At 38.6% G+C, this 24,020-nt stretch overlaps 1 protein-coding gene across 1 annotated transcript in view; it reads right to left on the reverse strand.

Moving 5' to 3' along the window:
- Window positions 1-24,020, reverse strand: part of LOC148954699 (hepatocyte growth factor-regulated tyrosine kinase substrate-like) — an 86,438-nt gene that overhangs the window by 29,909 nt on the left and 32,509 nt on the right. Inside the window, exons 5-7 of the mRNA XM_089086465.1 lie at window positions 11,122-11,245; window positions 3,638-3,819; window positions 1,609-1,848 (exon numbers count right to left, since the gene is read on the reverse strand). Coding sequence (XP_088942591.1) covers window positions 1,609-1,848; window positions 3,638-3,819; window positions 11,122-11,245 — 546 coding nt within the window. The remainder of the gene's footprint in view (window positions 1-1,608; window positions 1,849-3,637; window positions 3,820-11,121; window positions 11,246-24,020) is intronic.

The raw sequence follows: 24,020 nt of genomic DNA on the forward strand, positions 1-24,020 counted from the left end.
AAAAATTATAGTGCAGGACCCATACAACACATTTGCTTTCGGTTACTCAAATAAGGTTCAAACCCTGTCATACTGTTTCCAGTAAAATCGATTTTTTCCAGTTAAAGTCATAATTGCTTAGAGTTAATAGTGTCTTCCTCAAATTCAAGAATAAAGCAGCTGGAGACCCGCTTCAAATACCCTTTTTACCCATTCAACAAGTTAAAACAGCAAATATTCCCGTTGACAGTTTTTTTTTTTTTTTACAAAAAGTAAATTAAGTATTTATAGGAATTTTATAATTCTCAACGTAAAAAGTTAGTCTAGACCGAATCCCTTCCTCATTTATTTTAGGAATAAAAGGGTCAAAAACAACAGCAAAAAGGGTCAAAAACAACAGCAAAAATCAACAGCAAAGTCTTTTGCTGTTGTCTCTCTTACTACCTTTAGGCCTATAATGCAAAACAATTGTTTAGCGACCTTAACACCTTCCGGAGAAGATCCCAGGAGGACCTAGTATAAACCCTTGTAGCAATCCACAAATTACTCCCCTAGGTACAGAAGTCAAAGAACAACCCACGACAATTTACTTCCCAGTATTCAAGGAAGATCTAACCCTTGTCCAACTTTTTCCAGTCACAGCCATTTTCTCCAACGCAAGTAATACCTGCTTATGGTCAATCGTGGCAAACGCCTTCTTCAAATCAAAAAACAGGACAGACCTGAAGCATTAACCGCAACAAAAATCTTTTTTAAATAACCGAAATTAACTGTGTTGAATGGCTATTTCACGTCTGTAGCTAGGGGTATCACGTGCGGAGTACCACCAGAGTCTATACTAGGTCCTCCAGGGGTATTAAGTCAAGTAAAGCCAATATTACTTGAGCTTAGTCGATTACGATTAGTGTTGCGGTCTATTGGGGTTAATATTACGATTACTGTTACGATTACGTAGTTAGTTACGATGACGATAAGATAACTAATCTACCAGATATTAATAATCTTTAGACCTTATGAATAGTTACCTAACTATCCAACTATAAACTACAGCCAAGTAAAAGATCTCACCATCAATTGCATAAGTGCTTAATGCAACCTATTACAATGTCGATTTTCTTATTGTGGAATAAAGCTCAATGAGCTGCAATCCGTAATTCTATAGAAAGAATTTGGATATATTTATTTATCAGGATAAGAACAAATCCATTTCCTTTATTTTAAATGTTCTATGGGATAACAGGAATTTTTTTTTTTTTTTTTACAAACTTCAAAACTTCGTTCAATAGCACGCTAAGCAACAACACGCTTATTCAATAGCATTAACTGCAACTAATTATAATATGTTTCATGGAACACGGGGCAAAAACTAGCCTTAAATTACTATTAAAGTAACTGACCTCAACAATTTTCGTTGGTTCAATTCCATTTTTCACTTCAACAGTCGCAGAATAGCCGTCAGCTATTTCATTCCCTTTGCTCTTTGACATATTTTCCCAACTTCAAAACTTTGTTCAATAGCACGCTAAGCAACAACAAGCTTATTCAATAGCATTAACTGCAACTAATTATAATATGTTTCATGGAACACGGGGCAAAAACTAGCCTTAAATTACTATTAAAGTAACTGACCTCAACAATTTTCGTTGGTTCAATTCCATTTTTCACTTCAACAGTCGCAGAATAGCCGTCAGCTATTTCATTCCCTTTGCTCTTTGACATATTTTCCCAATAAGATCGATTCAAATAGCGTGCCAGTTCCGGGTTTTCTGCCTCTTGGTCCTGAACGAGTTCCGACTTTGAAGATTTAGGGGAAACAGGCTCCGTTATAGTCGGTGTTCGGTTGAGAAGCGTGGCAGTTTGACGAAGTTTCTAGATAATAAAATTAATTAAATCAAATGATATGTAAGAGAGAAAAATACGTATAATAAAAAAAAAGTGGAACAAAAAAACAACAACAAACTTTAAATAATTAAAATCCGAATATTTCGACTCCACGTCCGGGAGACCTTTCATCAACGGGAGAAACAAATTAAATCTTTGTTTTATTCCACTGCTTTATTTATATTATACCCAAAAAAAAGTTCTACCCGAAATCAAATAGAATTTAAGAGAGAGAAAAACTAATAAAATAGTGGAACCAAAAAAGAAAAAAACAACAAACTTAAAACAATAAAAATCCGAATATTTCGACTCCGCGTATAGGAGAGCTCTTATCATCGGAAAAAAAAATTAAGTTTTGTTTTGTTACACTGCTTTATCTAAATTATCACCGTTTTTCTCTCTCTTAAATTCTATAAATGGTAAAGCAGTGTGGTCTAAGAAATTATTCATTAAATCAAATAAGTAAACAAGATAAAAGAGTGAATAAATAAAAGTAAATAAATATATAAAAGAAAGAGTAAGTTAAAGAAAATAAAAGTATTTTTCACCTCTCCTTCTGCCTCTTACTTTGATAGCACTAAAGCTTAAAAATTTTGATAGTGCACCTCCTGCCTCAAAATCCAAAAATTCTTCCGAATTTCTGGTCGTTTCTTATTCAAATTATCAAATAAAATGTTCTTTTACATTGCCCCCCCCCCCCCTCAAGAAAAGTTCTGCCCATGTTCATGTTTTCAACTTACTGCTTACAATAAATAATGAGCAACCCTTATTGCACTTAAATCTAACTCAAAGTTAATTTTAAACACCATTTTCCCCCCTTTTGTCTGTCTCTGATTTTGATAATGCTGCAGCGCAGACTTTAATAGCAACCCCCCCCCCACTGAAAACCAATTTTTCCCCTAATTTCTTGGCATTTCTTATTCAAATTATCAAATAAAATGATCTTTGCTCCCCCCCCCACCCAAAAAAAAAAGATTCTTCACAAGTGCACGTTTTTAATTTACAGCTTACAATCAATAATGCACATCCCTTGTTACACTTAAATCTAACAAATCAAATTCGAGTTTAAATACCATTTTTCTCCCTTTCGTCTGCCTCTGATTTAGATAGCGCTATAGCACAATTTCTGGACGTTTCTTATTCAAATTATCAAATAAAAAGTTCTTTGCATTGCCCCTCCGACCCAAAAAAAAATCTGCATGTGTGCACGTTTGCCCTTAAATCTAACTGATGGAATTCAAGTTTAGACACCATTTTCTCTCTTTCATTTCCCTCTGATTTTGATAGCGCCAAAGCACAAAGATTTTAAAAGCAGAGCGAACGCACCCCCGCCCCCGAAATCCAAAATGTTTGGGAATTTCTAAGCGCTTCTTATTCAAATTTTCAAAGAAAATTTTCATTCAAATTGCTCCCCCCCCCCAAAAAAAAATCTGCGCACCTGCACTTTTGCACCTTACAGCTTACAATTAATAATGCACAACCCACATTGTCCTTAAATCAAACTGACGGAATCTAAGTTTAAACTCCATTTCCCATTTGTCTGCCTCTAATTTAGAGAGCTGCAGGACAAAAATTTTAATAGCAGGACACCCCCCCCCCCCAAAAAAAAAATCGGAATTTCTTTGTGCTTCTTTTTTAAATCATCAAATAAAATGTTCTTTTACATTATCCCCCTAACAAAATTATGCGCACGTGCGCATTTTCAACTGAAGAGCTTACAATAATGCACAACCCTCATTGCGCTTAAATCTAACTAATCGAATTCAAGTTTAAATACCATTTTCTCCTTTTCTTCTGCCTCTGATTTAGACAGCGCTAAAGCTAACTGAAAATCTTCTTCTTCCTTTATTTCTTCTTCACTTTTGCCCGGCTGTTTAGCTGGTGAATGTAGCTTTGATGGTTGTGTTGAACGTACACTATGGTCAGGGGATTCTCCACTACTTGTTGAAATAGCATCACCTACAAATGGACCGAGGTTTAATACAAACAGACAGTAAAGAAATTGCACTACGACCGGGGGATTGTCCGCTGCTCGTCATAATGGAATCGCCCACAAATGGATTATGGTTTAAAACAAACAGAAACTAAAGAAACTGCACTATGACCGCAGGATTATCCACTGTTTGTTGAAATGGAATCACCAACAAATGGATTGAGAAACTAAAGAAACTGTACTATGACCGCGGGATTATCCACTGTCTGTTGAAATGGAATCACCTACAAATGATTTGAGAAACTAAAGAAACTGCACTATGACCGCGGGATTATCCACTGTTTGTTGAAATGGAATAACCTACAAATGGATTGGGAAACTAAAGAAACTGCACTATGACCGAGGGATTATCCACTGTTTGTTGAAATGTAATCACCTAGAAATGGATTGAGAAACTAAAGAAACTGCACTATGACCACGGACTATCCACTGTTTGTTGAAATGGAATCACCTACAGAAAGATTGAGATTTAAGAAAACAGAAACTAAAGAAATTGCACTGTGACCACAGGATTATCCACTGCTTGTTGAAATGGAATCACCTGCAGATGGATTGAGAAACTAAAGAAACTGCACTATGACCGGGGGATTATCCACTGTCTGTTGAAATGGAATCACCTACAAATGGATTGAGAAACTAAAGAAACTGCACTATGACCGCGGGATTAGCCACTGTTTGTTGAAATGGAATCCCCTACAAATGGATTGTGAAACTAAAGAAACTGCACTATGACCGCGGGATTATCCACTGTTTGTTGAAATGGAATCACCTACAAATGGATTGAGAAACTAAAGAAACTGCACTATGACCGCGGGATTATCCACTGTTTGTTGAAATGGACTCACCTACAAATGGATTGGGAAACTAAAGAAACTGCACTATGACCGCGGGATTATCCACTGTTTGTTGAAATGGAATCACCTACAAATGGATTGAGAAACTAAAGAAACTGCACTATGACCGCGGGATTATCCACTGTTTGTTGAAATGGAATCACCTACAAATGGATTGAGAAACTAAAGAAACTGCACTATGACCGAGAGATTATCCACTGTTTGTTGAAATGGAATCACCAACAAATGAATTGAGAAACTAAAGAAACTGCACTATGACCACGGACTATCCACTGTTTGTTGAAATGGAATCACCTACAGAAAGATTGAGGTTTAAGAAAACAGAAACTAAAGAAATTGCACTGTGACCACAGGATTATCCACTGCTTGTTGAAATGGAATCACCTACAAATGGATTGAGAAACTAAAGAAACTGCACTATGACCACGGACTATCCACTGTTTGTTGAAATGGAATCACCTACAGAAAGATTGAGGTTTAAGAAAACAGAAACTAAAGAAATTGCACTGTGACCACGGGATTATCCACTGCTTGTTGAAATGGAATCACCTGCAGATGGATTGAGAAATTAAAGAAGCTGTTAGAAGTTTTAGCTCCAGTCCAGGCATAGGTGCCTACTGAAGTTGACAACAAATTACATACGATAAAAACTGAAAACTGCTAAATAGATGTTTTACATTGTTTTAGCGATGACCAGTGGCCAAAACCCAATAAAACAAGTAGAAAAAGGAATTTTATAATATTCTCAACAAAGTTGTTTTAATGAAGCAAAAAAACTTTTTGTCCGTTCCGTAAGTACATGTAGGGATTTTTGCATGGAAAAATGGGGCAATAAGCAACGTTGAAAACAACGTCAAAAAGCAAAGTTAAATCCGAGAATTCTCTCATTGTTAATTATTCCATATGTCAATGAAATACATCTACTACGATAGGAAACTATAGTAGCAAATAAACATGTTATTGTTTTGTCCTTTTTTAGCCTTTCCCCTCCCATTTTCGCTCTGTAACAAAAACATACATATATTATTCACAGGCATTTGGTGCATATTTGTGTTTGGTAAGTACAAATTATTAATTAAGACGTCTGTCCTTTCGTCCCAGGGAATCTTGCGTGGAACTTACTTCGGGATTACTGTCTTCAAGTATGTAGACCTGTAGCAGCAACAAAATAAAAGCACTATACAAAAACTTAGAAAATTATAGATAATTTTGAAATTTTAAGCAGGAAATTTAATCCCTCCCCTCCACTGGGAATCTATCTGCTTCATACTGTGCTAAAAATTCCTTTCAGAAAGTCTTCAAGGCAAAAACCTTTTGCAAATCTTAATCACATTTTTATAAATACGTTTCTAATAAAAATTCACTTAAAAAATAGCCTAATCTCAACCCCCGACCCCAAATGACTCCACCAGAACAGCTAAATATTGACAAAGCCCAATCCAGAAATATATAAGTTCATTGCTTTACATTTTCATTCCCCCAAGTCATTAATACAGGTAAAAAAAAAGGAATCGCACAGAATCCTCCAATATTTCATCTATTATTCTTTTAACAACTATTATATTTTAAAGAGTATTTTCAAAACAGCAAAAAGCTAACAACAGCCAAAAAGTTAAAGATCCTAAAAGGTCACAAAGTTAATAAATGAAGCCTACAAACCAGGAAATATATACAATACCTTGAAATACCAAGGAAAGTGAAAATGAAAATTGATCGTTTCAATTCGTTAAGTGGAAACTTACACAACTATGTATAATTTAAGATCTCTAAATTACAAATTATGACCAATCAAATTGTTTTAAAGGACCAAGGACAGTGAAAATAAAATCTGAATGTTTGAATTGGTTAAGTGGAAACTTACACAATTACATATATTTTAAAATCATTAAATTACCAATTATTACCAATAAAATTATTTTAAAGCACATAGAATGGTGAAAATGAAATTTGATTGTTTCAATTGGTGGATGGGAACCCTAGAGTATCATATACATCTTAAATCTGTAGCAAATACCGGGAAACCGATTTTATGGTTTGAGAAATCCGCATGAAGTCAAGCAGTTTTTCGCAGTAGCGTGCTCAAAATATGAAAAAGAAACGCGACGGAAAATCATCAAAAAATTAGCTAAAAGCATGTGGGGCCGAACAGCTTAACAGACAGAGCTTTCCTTTAAAGGCGTAGGTATTTTTGGGAATCAACAAATTGTTGTTTGAGATTTTACAGACGAAAGGCGTTATAAAAATTAGCTAATTAATATTGCTTATTTGTTTCCACCGTTCCATGTGGCAACACTGACAAAAATGTAGTACTGCCCTAAAAAATTTATAATTTTGAAGCAATCGAAAGAGATATCTTTGGAAATTCGCGGTTTAAGGTATGAATCACGTTTCAGGCTCATGGGAAAAAAATGTTTTTACTTTAATGTCCTTGGTGCTTTAACTTTGCAAGCTTATCGGATTCCAAAAGGCAACCAAACTGAATGGACTGAAGTATTACAACTGTGATTTCACTTTTTATCATCAGCAGCCTCTTTGTCTGGCGCTGGCACCACACCCCCGGCATTAGAAGGCGTGGACGGCAGAAAGTGATGCTCGGCTGATGCCTAGAGAAGAACGCTCCACTGGCGGGAGCACCTTTGGAAGACTTTTGGCCGCCAGTTGTTCAGAGGTCATCGTGGAGAGGCATTGTTATCGCCTTATGCACCAGCCGGCGTGGGAGAAACTAAGTGACTAAGTAAGTAAGCCTTTATATTTGGATTTATTTTTCTTTGGGTAGGAGACGAGTTTACAAAATAATAAATGAAATTTGCTTTAAAGCCCCGGTGAAAATTGAAACAGATCAAATTGATTGCAATTTTCCCAGCGGTTGGCCTCTCCAGAAGAATAAATGTTAACAATTCTTACTTCAGAATATGCATAAAACTTGAAGTCAACAGATTTTCTAGGTAGCTTACACTTTCGTTTTCTCATAAATATATCATCTTTTCTATGTTACTTTTATGTATATATTGAATTAAACGTCACTTCTTGACTACTAAGGTCCATGCGTTGGCCGTGCAGTGTGCTGGACTCAGGGCTCAGGATTCTGTTACTTATAAATAAATCAAATAATCGGATTATCATCACTTCTTGACTATTAAGGTCCTCGCGTCGGCCCTGCAGCGAGTTGCTATAGCAGGGTTCGATCTGTGGGTCTCATATTACCAAGCTGAGGTCAAATCCACTGCTTCACCACAGGACTTCTTAGTTACTTAAATTGCGTGCATTCGTGTTTGAGTGATACCAAAGGCCACCTATGTTTTCTTGGCGTCGAGGTGGCGTTTTAAAAATTTCTATCGATTTTATACGAAACAAGCCGATATATAATGTTCTTTTAAAAAAACGGCATGCAAACAAAAACAGCGTTTGCTATCGCCAAAATTTAAAATGCACACTCACGCAATTTAAGTAACAAAGAAAGCGTCGTTAATACGACACAATACAAAAGTAACAAAGAAAAATTACATGTTTATTTTTAAAAAATAAAAAAAAACTGGAAAAAATACGAATGAAAATTTAAAACAACCAGAAAATTCGCTGACTACAATTTTTGTGTATATTATAAAAGTAAGAATCGTTTTATTAACATGTTTCCTTCTGGAGAGGCTAACTAATAAATATATTTACCAAACTTTTAATTTCTGAAAGGTCTCAAACTCTTTGAACTAATCCAACATTTGCCGACGTCAAATTAATTAAGTTCGAACTGATCACAGAGCTTGCACCAAAAATGCTCCAACAACACAAATTCAAAAATCGCTGCTTAGACATTTATTTACAGATTACAGACTCCGCCTGTAAGGAGCTATGTTCACCCGAGCCTTGGGGAGCAGCCTGTCCCAAGCAAGAAAAAAGGGAGGAGGGTTGGGCGATAGGCTAATCACCCATCCCCATAAAAACGATGATTTTTGAATCGACAACGAATAGCCTCGGATCTGAATATACTTCAAAGATGACGACCACGGACCACCTTCGGACACGTTTTCTGACAACAAATAACCCTTTCGCATTGCGTTTAGGAACGTAAGTACTATTAACCCTGATACCCAGTCTGACCGCATAGAGGGTGTAATTAAGACCCTCCAGTCATATAACGTTGACAAAACAGCTTTGTCAGAAGATAGACTTAGAGGTTTTGGATCTATGCGTTTTGATGTATAAGAAGACTTATCCTCTGGAAAGGAGAGGAGACGCGAACCTGGAGTTGCCCTGGCTATAAGCGAATCAGCAAAGAAATCGATGCTTGAGTTCAGGTCAAAAAACAAAAGGATGCTAAAAGCTCGTTTTGCTAGCTCTCAGTCTAAATTGACAATCATAGCTGCTGATCCAGCAGCTATGATTGTCGTTATGCAAGATCCACGACAAATGACGCTGATGATTTAACGAAAGATGCATTCTATTTTGATTTAAATAACCTAGTCAACTCAATACCTGAACATGATATCCTCGTTTTATGTGGTGACTTTAAAGCCGAAGTTGGTGGTGACTGTTATTATGCACCAGAAGTGATTGACCGGCATGGTCTTGGTTTATTGAACTATTAAGGAGTACGTGTTATTGACCTTTGCGCTAGTCGTAGCCTAATTGTTGGTGGATCTTGGTTGCCGCATCGCCATGTATACACAATTATACATGGACGTCGCCTGATGGGAATACACGGAGTCAGATTGACCATGAGAAAGCGGCATAGGTGCTGTCTAGAAGATGTTCTAACTTTTCGCTGGGCCAATTCGTACTCTGATCACCAACTAGTGACTGCTAGTTTTAAATTAAAGCTAAAGACTGTTGCCAAGCGCAAAAAAAACTATGAAAGTGTTTGATGTTCAGAAGCTCCGTGATAAACAAATGTGTTATTGTGTTGCCTCATCTAATAAATTTGAAAGGCTAACATGCGATGAAGCAGTCGTCTCAGTTGGTTACACAAAAAAAAAGAAAAAAAAAAAAGAAAAAAAAAGAGCAGTGGACCAGTAATGGCTCCTGGAAACTCATACAAAAAAGGAAAAAACTAAAGATCAAGCTGGAATGCTGCAATAGTAATGTCACCCCGCACTATAAAAATGACCTCAAGGCCCAATATAAACAAACCCACAAAGCTGTAAAGCAGTCTACAAAGTATGATAGACGTTGCTTCTTGGAAATAAAGACAGCCGAAGCTGAAGCAGCTGCCAGCAAAGGTGATAGTAGAACAGTGTATCGAATATCAGATTACTTAAGACTTTCAAAAACCTGTGTGTGCTGTTGAAAGTAAAATGGGTAAACTACTTACGAGGAGAGAAAATATTGATAATAGATGGAGGGGGATACTAATTAAATTTTCCTTCCCCTACAAATCTTTCAGTTTTTTAGTCTTTTAATTTTTTTACGACGAAATTGTATTATTTTCTCTTCTTATGCAAACATTTATACACCTCATATTTCGAAATACTATTCCCCCTGGGTTTCTAATTGGAACCAGTTTGATTTCAAATCCTTCTTGAATTCCATAAAAATTCTCCTATCTAAGATTTGAACTGAGTTACCCCAACCACAGGCAAGTGTTTTTACCACTTCTCTATAGTCTTGTAATTGCGACAAAAAAACTAAACAAAGAAGAGTACAAAAAACGATAAAAAAAAGCGACAAAAAAGCCGGTGAGTTGAGGACGAGTTAAAAATTCGTGAAGTGGCGGAGGTCATGCTTTGAAACCGGAACTAAGGAATAGTAGTCTGCTAAGGATTTTCGAGTGTCATTTTTTTTACATTCATTTCACTAGTGGAATAGAATGTTTTAATGAGGTTAAAAGAAATAGACTAAAATCATAGGTGTATTGACCTAAGTTAAGTTGAGTTCATTCTATTTTCAGATTTTACCTCAAATATTAGAACATTTCGCCTCTTTTTGTTATTTCCCACTTCTATTTTCTACTCTGTCGTTCCAGATTTTGACAATCCCCCTCTAATAGTAAATAAAAAGATATGAAAAGAAATGGTAACAAACAAAACATCAAGCACTTGTGAAACGAGCTTATGAAACGAGAAATGTCGCGTAAAATATGTTAACGTTAATATAATAAAATATAATAATAAACGTTAATATATAATAAACTATAAGTAAAATATATATGTAATGATAAGTAAAAATATCCGTTAATATGGCGCATAATATATACGTTGATAAGTAAAATATAATAAACATTAAAATTTCGCGTAAATTAAGGGAGAAACAAGTTTCACGCTAATATAAGTCGGAACCTATTTTGATATTGTTAGTATTATATGCAGTTTTGTTTTGTTAGTATTATATGAAGATTTCTACATTTTTTTTTGTGACCCATTTGTTAATACATATATATAAAAATAAAACTTCTCGTTTAGCCTAAAAGATTGAAATATCTACCAGTATGCTTATCCCAGCAGGAATCACACACGCGGACTTCTTTCTCGATTCCAAATTTTGGAAGAGCACATGATTTGGAACTGCACTTTCCGCAGAAAACTTGTCCGCACGCTCGGCAATGGTGCTGTAAAAGACAATATTCAAATCAAAACATATAGAAGTATGAATAGTAAATAAACATAATATTTGGTAATGTTGGGGGAAAACCAGTTTTTTTTGTATATGTTACCGTGACTGTCTGATATTCGTGAATGTCAACATTCACTGGTAAATGTCCGAAATGCCTTTTTTTTCTCCTTGGATTTAGTCAGCGTTGCCAGTCAACTTTTTCAATTTAATGCAAAGTCTGATGACGAAAGGTTAGGTTTGGTTAGTTTACTTTAGGGTTTTAACCCATTTCTGATATTTATAACCAAATTAAACCTAACCAAACCTAATATAATCTAACCTAATTTTAACTTTTACCATCATAACTTGCATAAAACTGAAAGAGCTGACTCGCAAAGCTAAATGAATCAAAGCAGAGGAAAAGGATTCCGGACATTCACCGGTGAATGTCGACATTAACAAGATTTCGGACATTCACGGTAACATATACATTAACATATCAAAGGTGTAAAACCAAATGTCAAGTGGAGAAAACACAAAATAACGCGTAAAAGCGGAGAAAACGCGTAATATGACGGAGAAAAGCCGTATTTTCTGTATATTAATACACCAAAGGTGTAAAACCATAGATCAAGCGCGGCTGGCTCAGTTGCTCTAGTATTAAATTGTCAATCGCAGGTACATGGTTTTGAACTCAATACTACTCATTTCATGGTGGAAAAACCGATCACGCTATTTTAAGCTTCCAGACGGATAAATAATTCGGTTAAACGTAAGGGGGCGATCCTCTTTACAAATGGGGAGATGAATTAAAGGGAAAGTGGTGATCTTTAAATAAAAAAGTCCAAAGTTACTGTTTTAGTAAATCTGCCCCGTTTTGTCTCATGGCTGGGGTATTGAGTTGAAACTTTCAGGGCTAGGACTAATAGGAGGAAAGAAAAGATGACCTGACTTGGAATTTATGCTGGAGGGGAGACGATTTTTTCCAATTAATAAAAAATCCATAAAATGATTTTTAAAAAAAAAGGAAAAAAAAACCATTAGACCAAAAATGAGCAGATATAAAGCCAAATAATCTTCTAAGCGTAAAACTATCACAAATCACCATCAATAAATAAATGAAAACGAAACAAACAGAAATTAAATAAATAACCGAGTCAAACTCAAGACGAGTAGAAATTGACATGAGTAGGGCGGACGCCCCCCATGCCTTCTGAAGACCAGGGCACAAATTTGCCTTTTATTGAAGACAAAATACATTTTAAAGATTTTCACTTGTTTAACTTTTATAAATAAAAAGCTATTAAGACTTTAGGGGATAAATATCAGTATATGTATATTAAACTGTTATATATTATATATATTATACTGTTAATCCACGTTTATTTGTTTTTTTGTTTTTTTTTTAGTAACCTCATTTGATACCTCATGACTTAAAACACAACACAATTCAAATATATATACTTCCTTTAAACGAGCAACTGTGTGTTTATTTAAAACATCTTTTTGTTAGAATTATAAACCTTTAGTATTTTTTTTTCCACGGTGGCTGCGTCAAAACTACTCTAAAGCCATGACATCAAGAAGACGTTCACATTATCTGCAGTTAGAAGACAAGCGAGTAAGAGAATCAATATATTTACAAGGCTGCCGGGGTCCGGCCTCTAAATCAGCTATATACTTTTTATTTCTTAAAACTGGCATATTGACATTTCCGGCCACAAAAACGATCTAAATAGGTCACAACTTTAAGCAAAATTCGTATTTTTCCTAGGGTGGTTGTATCGAACCTTCACATCAAGAACTGGCTCACATTGTCTATGGTTAGAAGGTCATCGGGAATGATTGCAAAACAATTTCTTTTTTTCTAATTTTTGGGAAGACCCACAAGTCGCATGGTGCTAAATCTGGTGAGCCAAAAAACAGAAGAGCGGCTTGCAACGCTGTTTAATGGTGGAGATTTTCTGAAACTAATTTAACAATTTTTTTTATTTTTGGTCGGAAAAAGTTCGATAAATTGGTTTTGTGTGGGTTGAAAGGAGAGAGAAAATTGTCGTGATTAGAGTGATAAGTGTTTTTAATTTTTACGAGTGCGTTTTTGTGTTTGATATTGAGATAGGAAAGATGAGTCATTGGTGACGTGGCGTGTGTGTGCTTAGTGCGCAGGGTTGCCAGCGTGGATGTGTGGCGGGAGAGCCTTGCGCGTCTAAAGGTAAGTTTTTTGGGTGTTTTTTTAGAGTGATTTTTTTTTTCGTTTATGAGTGAGAGGAGAGCGTGTGTTTTGTTGTGAGAGTGTGAGAGCGTGAATATTTTGGGTTTTGTAAAGTATTTGGAAAAAGGGATTTTTTTTCTTCTTTTTTTTGTGGTGTTTGTTTATTGTGATAAGAATAGTAGGAACACAGTGGTTTTCGATTTTCGCTCGATGGACGATGGGGCCATGAGTGAAGTTAGAGAGGTGGATACTCACAGGTTTCTGAAGCAGCTGAATCTTAACCGTGGGAACGTAAGGGCGATAGATACAGATGATTTCAAGTGCTTTGGCCAAGTTCGAGTAACAATGAATTCCACGGTGTTAGGCGGGTGACTTAGTAGCGTACTGCAAGACGCAAGAACCAAAGATGGGCTTCAGAAACCGTTTTTATCCGGTATATGTTGAAAGAACCGGGAGACGTCCTATAGTCATGTAGCTAAGAAGGGTCCCAGGAGAAGCAACTAGCGATGAGATAAAGAGGAAACTCCAGGTTTACGGAACAGTCCTAAACATAAGAAGAAAAGTGTATACTGGAGATGAGTTTATCGAGGTATATACGGGAAGAGCAACAGCTTTGATGTATCTCGATACCCCCATCTCGCCGTCTATTGAGGTTCTTGGAGGGGAGGAAAAAATCAACGTCTTCTATCCTGATCAGCCGACAGCGTGTTTTATTTGCCATAGCGAGGATCATGAGGCCAAGGACTGTCAGAGAAATCACAAAAATCCAAGAAGGCAGAGTGTCCTGAGTCCAACACCGAAGCCACCGCAAGGAAATGAAGAAGTTAGAGGCATTAGCGCGCTCTCACCATCAGCTGCGGTAAACATGGTACTGGAAAGTGCAAAGATAAATGCTAAGAAAAGAGGTGGGGCTAAAACAACCCCGGACACAACAAAAGAAGCGGCAGAAATTGGGCCAGCAGCCAAAGAAGCAGAGAGACATGGCAATTCAGAAGCAGGAGCAAGCAAACAAGTAGCAGAAAACCAAAAGAGAGTTTTGAGACCACCAACCAAAACCCAAAAAGACCAATTAAAAGAAGGAGCAACAAACCAAAATGTACTGTCACCGAAGAGAACCCTTAGTCAGGCATCCCTTGGTAGCACGGAGAGTAACCAATCAAAGGAGAGAAAAACGGAAGGAAAATGTATCAGAAAGGAAAAAGGAAATGGAGGGAAAAAGAGGATATAGGTGAAAAGGAAGATTTTTTTTTTCTTTTTTTAGGCAATTAAATGCGGATAGCTACATTAAACGTGAATGGAGCAAAACAAGCAAAAAGACAGACTTTCATTTCAGAATTTGGGACAAAACAGAATGTAGATGTAGCATGTCTGCAAGAAGTTGACTCGAAAAACTATAAAGCCCCGAGAGTTAACAGTATGTTTATATAGAGGTCGAGCCAGACGTAGGTTTCCTTTTAAAAGAAAATGTACAGTGTGATCACGGAAGCATGCGTTTTGAAGATGATGGAAGCATTTGTAGTTTGCGTTGTGGGTCATTGGTGATAGTAAACGTCCACCTACCGTTAGGAACGGGTAACTTCACACAACAGGAGAGTGCCATTCGAGAAAAATTGCAAAGGTTCCTTTGTGAAGAAAATTTGATAATGTTGGGGGATTTTAATTGTATAGTGTCCGAAGTGGATGCCTTAGGAAGGAATAGAAGAGTAGCAAGAAGAAGATGCAGTGAAGGTTTAAAGGCGGTCATAAGTGTTTGGAATTTGAAAGATAAGTGAGTTCATTTTGGGAAAGGATCTGGATTCACCCGAATGGATAACCGAGGATCAAGCAGAATAGACCAGATTTATGTGGGACAAAATCTGTTAACGGAAGTGATAAGTGTACAGAACGAACTCGTATCATTCTCTGACCACACTGCTCTTGTAATGGATATGGGAACAGACACAAATCGAGAGAATTTATAAAGAGCTATTGGAAACTGAATCCTTCACCACTAAAGGGCCCACTGAAAGAGCAGCTGAGAGCCAGTATTCGAACTTGGATGCATGATTTTACAGATGGAACAGAGCCAGTGTAATTTTGGAAAGTCCTAAAGCAAAAAGTAAAAGCATATGTACAACTGGGAAAAAGAATCAAGAAGGGAAAATAAAGCACATAAAAGACATCTTTATAGAGTGCTAACCAACTGAAGGAAGAGATTGACGAGGGGACGGAGGTGTGGTACGAGTTTAAAGAGGTCAAAGATGAAATACGAAAGATTGAAGAAAAAGAATTTGAGATTTGGAAAATGAAGAATAGATTGGCTGAAGAGGAGAATGCAGAACAAATAAATCTAGCAATGAAAATTAAGGCAAAAAAGAAAATAGAATTAGGGGATTAAGAAATTAGCAGGGAGAATTTGTGGAAAATGAAGAGGAGATAAGAAAAATAGTGGAAGATTTTTATAAGCAAATTTACACATTGCCGGATCAAGGACAAGATAGCAGAATGGATTCCTTGGCAGATTTAGAACCAGTTAGGAAGGTAAAGACCAAAGAGAATGAGCTGATACTTCAGGAGGTAACCCGGCTTGAAACTGAAAAAATAATAAGAGGAATGAAAAATGGCAAGTCACCTGGGGTGGATGGACTGGGATACGAATTTTACAAAGAATTTTTTCCGGAAATCAGGGATCTGTTTACTTTGGTGGTGAGAAGCTATGTTGAACAAGGATATGCAGAGGATGATGTGGGCATTATATTTCTCCTTTTTAAAGGAGGCGACAGAATGGACCTTCAAAACTGGAGGCCTATATCGGTTTCAAAGTGACTACAGAATAACGTCCAAATTTTTAAATAAGAGAATGGAGAAGGTGATGCCTGGAATCCTTGGAGGATATCAGCTTGGTGGTATTCGAGGAAAGAAGGCCAAGCATATTCTCAACGTGCTGCATGGCTTGTTGGTGCGCAGAGACGATGAAATGGCAAAAAATAAGGCGTTTTCCGTAATGGTTTTCCTACTGTGTATGGATGTTGCCAAAGCGTATGACTCAGTTATAAGATTGATACTGTGGACACTGACAAAGGAAAATTTTGGGTTTGATCAACGGTTTGTGAAGTGGTATGACAATTTATATAAGAACCTGATTGCGGTTGTGAATATAATTGGTTACACTAGTGGAAGGCTGAAGCTTGAATAGGCAGTGCGACAAGGGGATCCGAGCCTTATTTATTCGAACTTTATATAGATCCACTTCTTAAGTATGTTGAACGGCGGATACAGTGGATTGCCATTGCGATGAATATCTCCTTGAAAACACTGGCTTTTGTAGACGATGGGGTTTTCCTTCCTTGGAGTTTGGCTGATTTGATGGAATTGGTGAGAGGACTAATGTGGTATGAGGAGCATTTCTTGGTAAAAATACACAGAAAAAAGAGCCAGTTACTAAACGTAGGTGAGCGTGCACGGTTAGATGATAGCGTCTGGGTCGAGGAGGCTCAGTCCGTGAATGTATTGGGTGCACTTTTTGAAAGAACGGTAAACGTGGAAAATTTGTGGGAAGAGCGTGTGCAAAAGATTGAGGGGTTGCTGGTAGCCCATCAAAGAGCACACTTCGTGTCAATGTTTGAGAGAGTAGTGTATGTAAACACATATGCTCTCCCACCGCTATTTTATCTGGGACCAGCTTTTAATCTTGAAGAAAAGTATGCTAAAAAGGTAGAAAGGAGAAGTTGGCGTTATGTTTGGAGGGGAAAGCTGGAAAAGCTAGATGTGAAAATGTTGTCTGTGCTCCGAGAAGAGGGGGTCTTGGTATGCTCTCCCACCGCTATTTTATCTGGCACCGGCTTTTAATCTGGAAGAAAAGTATGCTAGAAAGGTAGAAAGGAGCATTTGGCGTTTTGTTTGGAGGGAAAGCTGGAAAAGCTAGATGTGAAAATGTTGTATGTGCTCCGAGAAGAGGGGGTCTTGGTATGCTCTCCCACAGCTATTTTATCTGGCACCGGCTTTTAATCTTGAAGAAAAGTATGCTAGAAAGGTAGAAAGGAGCATTTGGCGTTTTGTTTGGAGGGGAAAGCTGGAAAAGCTAGATGTGAAAATGTTGTATGTGCTCCGAGAAGAGGGGGTCTTGGTATGCTCTCCCACCGCTATTTTATCTGGCACCGGCTTTTAATCTTGAAGAAAAGTATGCTAAAAAGGTAGAAAGGAGCATTTGGCGTTTTGTTTGGAGGGAAAGCTGGAAAAGCTAGATGTGAAAATGTTGTATGTGCTCCGAGAAGAGGGGGTCTTGGTATTCTCTCCCACCGCTATTTTATCTGGCACCGGCTTTTAATCTTGAAGAAAAGTATGCTAAAAAGGTAGAAAGGAGCATTTGGCGTTTTGTTTGGAGGGGAAAGCTGGAAAAGCTAGATGTGAAAATGTTGTATGTGCTCCGAGAAGAGGGGGTCTTGGTATGCTCTCCCACCTCTATTATATCTGGCACCGGCTTTTACTCTTGAAGAAAATTAGGCTAACACGGGAGCCACGATTATGTGGCGTTGTGTGTGGAGGTGAAATCATGAATATCACTATGTGAAACTTATGTCTTTTCGCATATAAGAGTGGGTCTATGGAATAGCACCAACAGCAAATAAATCATTAACAGGCTGTAAATAATGTAGAAAATTATTCTAAAAAGGTAGAAAGGAGCATTTGGCGTGTTGTTTGGAGGGGAAAGCTGGAAAAGCTAGATGTGAAAATGTTGTATGAGCTCCGAGAAGAGGGGGTCTTGGTATGCTCTCCCACCGCTATTTTATCTGGCACCGGCTTTTAATCTTGTAGAAAAGTATGCTAAAAAGTTAGAAAGGAGCATTTGGCGTTTTGTTTGGAGGGGAAAGCTGGAAAAGCTAGATGTGAAAATGTTGTATGCGCTCCGAGAAGAGGGGGTCTTGGTATGCTCTCCCACCGCTATTTTATCTGGCACCGGCTTTTAATCTTGAAGAAAAGTATGCTACAAAGGTAGAAAGGAGCATTTGGCGTTTTGTTTGGAGGGGAAAGCTGGAAAAGCTAGATGTGAAAATGTTGTATGAGCTCCGAGAAGAGGGGGTCTTGGTATGCTCTCCCACCGCTATTTTATCTGGCACCGGCTTTTAATCTTGAAGAAAAGTATGATAAAAAGGTAGAAAGGAGCATTTGGCGTTTTGTTTGGAGGGGAAAGCTGGAAAAGCTAGATGTGAAAATTTTGTATGAACTCCGAGAAGAGGGGGTCTTGGTATGCTCTCACACCGCTAGTTTATCTGGCACCGGCTTTTAATCTTGAAGAAAAGTATGCTAGAAAGGTAGAAAGGAGCATTTGGCGTTTTGTTTGGAGGGGAAAGCTGGAAAAGCTAGATGTGAAAATGTTGTATGTGCTCCGAGAAGAGGGGGTCTTGGTATGCTCTCCCACCTCTATTATATCTGGCACCGGCTTTTAATCATGAAGAAAAGTATGCTAAAAAGGTAGAAAGGAGCATTTGGCGTTTTGTTTGGAGGGGAAAGCTGGAAAAGCTAGATGTGAAAATGTTGTATGCGCTCCGAGAAGAGGGGGTCTTGGTATGCTCTCCCACCGCTATTTTATCTGGCACCGGCTTTTAATCTTGAAGAAAAGTATGCTAGAAAGGTAGAAAGGAGCATTTGGCGTTTTGTTTGGAGGGGAAAGCTGGAAAAGCTAGATGTGAAAATGTTGTATGTGCTCCGAGAAGAGGGGGTCTTGGTATGCTCTCCCACCACTATTTTATCTTTCACCTTCTTATAAAAAAGTAGAAAAGTATGATAAAAAGGTAGAAATTAGAATTTGGCTGTGTGTGTGGAGGTGAAAGCTGTAATAGCAAGATGTGAATATTTTGTTTGCTCTCCGAGACGAGGGTGTCTGGGTATGCTCTCCCTCCGCTATTTTATCTGGCTCCGTCTTTTTATCTTGAAGAAAAGTTTGCTAAAAAGGTAGAAAGGAGCATTTGGCGTTTTGTTTGGAGGGGAAAGCTGGAAAAGCTAGATGTGAAAATGTTGTATGCGCTCCGAGAAGAGGGGGTCTTGGTATGCTCTCCCACCGCTATTTTATCTGGCACCGGCTTTTAATCTTGAAGAAAAGTATTCTAAAAAGGTAGAAAGGAGCATTTGGCGTTTTGTTTGGGGGGGAAAGCTGGAAAAGCTAGATGTGAAAATGTTGTATGCGCTCCGAGAAGAGGGTGTCTTGGTATGCTCTCCCACCGCTATTTTATCTGGCACCGGCTTTTAATCTTGAAGAAAAGTATGCTAAAAAGGTAGAAAGGAGCATTTGGCGTTTTGTTTGGAGGGGAAAGCTGGAAAAGCTAGATGTGAAAATGTTGTATGTGCTCCGAGAAGAGGGGGTCTTGGTATGCTCTCCCATCGCTATTTTATCTGGCACCGGCTTTTAATCTTGAAGAAAAGTATGCTAAAAAGGTAGAAAGGAGCATTTGGCGTTTTGTTTGGAGGGGAAAGCTGGAAAAGCTAGATGTGAAAATGTTGTATGTGCTCCGAGAAGAGGGGTCTTGGTATGCTCTCCCACCGCTATTTTATCTGGCACCGGCTTTTAATCTTGAAGAAAAGTATGCTAAAAAGGTAGAAAGGAGCATTTGGCGTTTTGTTTGGAGGGGAAAGCTGGAAAAGCTAGATGTGAAAATGTTGTATGAGCTCCGAGAAGAGGGGGTCTTGGTATGCTCTCCCACCGCTATTTTATCTGGCACCGGCTTTTAATCTTGAAGATAAGTATGCTAAAAAGGTAGAAAGGAGCATTTGGCGTTTTGTTTGGAGGGGAAAGCTGGAAAAGCTAGATGTGAAAATGTTGTATGCGCTCCGAGAAGAGGGGGTCTTGGTATGCTCTCCCACCGCTATTTTATCTGGCACCGGCTTTTAATCTTGAAGAAAAGTATGCTAAAAAGGTAGAAAGGAGCATTTGGCGTTTTGTTTGGAGGGGAAAGCTGGAAAAGCTAGATGTGAAAATGTTGTATGCGCTCCGAGAAGAGGGGGTCTTGGTATGCTCTCCCACCACTATTTTATCTGGCACCGGCTTTTAATCTTGAAGAAAAGTATGCTAAAAAGGTAGAAAGGAGCATTTGGCGTGTTGTTTGGAGGGGAAAGCTGGAAAAGCTAGATGTGAAAATGTTGTATGCGCTCCCAGAAGAGGGGGTCTTGGTATGCTCTCCCACCGCTATTTTATCTGGCACCGGCTTTTAATCTGGTAGAAAAGTATGCTAAAAAGGTAGAAAGGAGCATTTGGCGTTTTGTTTGGAGGGGAAAGCTGGACAAGCTAGATGTGAAAATGTTGTATGCGCTCCGAGAAGAGGGGGTCTTGGTATGATCTCCCACAGCTATTTTATCTGGCACCGGCTTTTAATCTTGAAGAAAAGTATGCTAAAAAGGTAGAAAGGAGCATTTGGCGTTTTGTTTGGAGGGGAAAGCTGGAAAAGCTAGATGTGAAAATTTTGTATGAGCTCCGAGAAGAGGGGGTCTTGGTATGCTCTCCCACCGCTATTTTATCTGGCACCTGCTTTTAATCTTGAAGAAAAGTATGCTAAAAAGGTAGAAAGGAGCATTTGGCGTTTTGTTTGGAGGGGAAAGCTGGAAAAGCTAGATGTGAAAATGTTGTATGCGCTCCGAGAAGAGGGGGTCTTGGTCTGCTCTCCCACCACTATTTTATCTGGCACCGGCTTTTAATCTTGAAGAAAAGTATGCTAAAAAGGTAGAAAGGAGCATTTGGCGTTTTGTTTGGAGGGGAAAGCTGGAAAAGCAAGATGTGAAAATTTTGTATGCACTCCGAGAAGAGGGGGTCTTGGTATGCTCTCCCACCGATATTTTATCTGGCACCGGCTTTTAATCTTGTAGAAAAGTATGCTTAAAAGGTAGAAAGGAGCATGTGGCGTTGTGTTTGGAGGGGAAAGCTGGAAAAGCGAGATGTGAAAATTTTGTATGAACTCCGAGAAGAGGGGGTCTTGGTATGCTCTCCCACCGCTATTTTATCTGGCACCGGCTTTTAATCTTGAAGAAAAGTATGCTAAAAAGGTAGAAAGGAGCATTTGGCGTTTTGTTTGGAGGGGAAAGCTGGAAAAGCTAGATGTGAAAATTTTGTATGTGCTCCCAGAAGAGGGGGTCTTGGTATGCTCTCCCACCGCTATTTTATCTGGCACCGGCTTTTAATCTTGAAGAAAAGTATGCTAAAAAGGTAGAAAGGAGCATTTGGCGTTTTGTTTGGAGGGGAAAGCTGGAAAAGCTAGATGTGAAAATTTTGTATGAGCTCCGAGAAGAGGGGGGTCTTGGTATGCTCTCCCACCGCTATTTTATCTGGCACCGGCTTTTAATCTGGAAGAAAAGTATGCTAAAAAGGTAGAAAGGAGCATTTGGCGTTTTGTTTGGAGGGGAAAGCTGGAAAAGCTAGATGTGAAAATGTTGTATGCGCTCCGAGAAGAGGGGGTCTTGGTATGATCTCCCACCGCTATTTTATCTTGCACCGGCTTTTAATCTTGAAGAAAAGTATGCTAAAAAGGTAGAAAGGAGCATTTGGCGTTTTGTTTGGAGGGGAAAGCTGGAAAAACTAGATGTGAAAATGTTGTATGCGCTCCGAGAAGAGGGGGTCTTGGTATGCTCTCCCACCGCTATTTTATCTGGCACCGGCTTTTAATCTTGAAGAAAAGTATGCTAAAAAGGTAGAAAGGAGCATTTGGCGTTTTGTTTGGAGGGGAAAGCTGGAAAAGCAAGATGTGAAAATTTTGTATGCGCTCCGAGAAGAGGGGGTCTTGGTAAGCTCTCCCACCGCTATTTTATCTGGCACCGGATTTTAATCTTGAAGAAAAGTATGCTAAAAAGGTAGAAAGGAGCATTTGGCGTTTTGTTTGGAGGGGAAAGCTGGAAAAGCAAGATGTGAAAATTTTGTATGCGCTCCGAGAAGAGGGGGTCTTGGTAAGCTCTCCAACAGCTATATTATCTGGCACCGGCTTTTAATCTTGAAGAAAAGTATGCTAAAAAGGTAGAAAGGAGCATTTGGCGTTTTGTTTGGAGGGAAAGCTGGAAAAGCAAGATGTGAAAATTTTGTATGCGCTCCGAGAAGAGGGGGTCTTGTTAAGCTCTCCCACCTCTATTTTATCTTGCACCTGCTTTTAATCTCGTAGAAAAGTATGCTAAAAAGGTAGACAGGAGCATTTGGCGTTTTGTTTGGAGGGGATAGCTGGAACAGCAAGATGTGAAAAATATGTATGCACTCCGAGAAGAGGGGGTCTTGGTAAGCTCTCCCACCGCTATTTTATCTGGCACCGGCTTTTAATCTTGAAGAAAAGTATGCTAAAAAGGTAGAAAGGAGCATTTGGCGTTTTGTTTGGAGGGAAAGCTGGAAAAGCAAGATGTGAAAATTTTGTATGCGCTCCGAGAAGAGTGGGTCTTGGTATGCTCTCCCACCACTATTTTATCTGGCACCGGCTTTTAATCTTGAAGAAAAGTATGCTAAAAAGGTAGAAAGGAGCATTTGGCGTTTTGTTTGGAGGGGAAAGCTGGAAAAGCAAGATGTGAAAATTTTGTATGCGCTCCGAGAAGAGGGGTCTTGGTATGCTCTCCCACCGCTATTTTATCTGGCACCGGCTTTTAATCTTGAAGAAAAGTATGCTAAAAAGGTAGAAAGGAGCATTTGGCGTTTTGTGTGGGGGGGAAAGCTGGAAAAGCTAGATGTGAAAATTGTGTATGCGCTCCGAGAAGAGGGGGTCTTGGTATGCTCTCCCACCGCTATTTTATCTGGCACCGGCTTTTAATCTTGAAGAAAAGTATGCTAAAAAGGTAGAAAGGAGCATTTGGCGTTTTGTTTGGAGGGGAAAGCTGGAAAAGCTATATGTGAAAATTTTGTATGCTCTCAGAGAAGAGGGGGTCTTGGTATGCTCTCCCACCGCTATTTTATCTGGCACCGGCTTTTAATCTTGTAGAAAAGTATGCTAAAAAGGTAGAAAGGAGCATTTGGCGTTTTGTTTGGAGGGGAAAGCTGGAAAAGCAAGATGTGAAAATTTTGTATGCACTCCGAGAAGAGGGGGTCTTGGTATGCTCTCCCACCGCTATTGTATCTGGCACCGGCTTTTAATCTTGAAGAAAAGTATGCTAAAAAGGTAGAAAGGAGCATTTGGCGTTTTGTTTGGAGGGAAAGCTGGAAAAGCTAGATGTGAAAATTTTGTATGCGCTCCGAGAAGAGGGGTCTTGGTATGCTCTCCCACCGCTATTTTATCTGGCACCGGCTTTTAATCTTGAAGAAAAGTATGCTAAAAAGGTAGAAAGGAGCATTTGGCGTTTTGTTTGGAGGGGAAAGCTTGAAAAGCTAGATGTGAAAATTTTGTATGCTCTCCGAGAAGAGGGGGTCTTGGTATGCTCTCCCACCGCTATTTTATCATTCACCGGCTTTTAATCTTGAAGAAAAGTATGCTAAAAAGGTAGAAAGGAGCATTTGGCGTTTTGTTTGGAGGGGAAAGCTGGAAAAGCTAGATGTGAAAATTTTGTATGCACTCCGAGAAGAGGGGGTCTGGGTATGCTCTCCCACCGCTATTTTATCTGGCACCGGCTTTTAATCTTGAAGAAAAGTATGCTAAAAAGGTAGAAAGGAGCA

Source organism: Artemia sp. Qi Xiang Cuo, chromosome 3 (assembly GCF_049724085.1).
Source record: "Artemia sp. Qi Xiang Cuo chromosome 3, ASM4972408v1, whole genome shotgun sequence".
In the NCBI taxonomy this organism is placed as follows: domain Eukaryota; kingdom Metazoa; phylum Arthropoda; class Branchiopoda; order Anostraca; family Artemiidae; genus Artemia; species Artemia sp. Qi Xiang Cuo.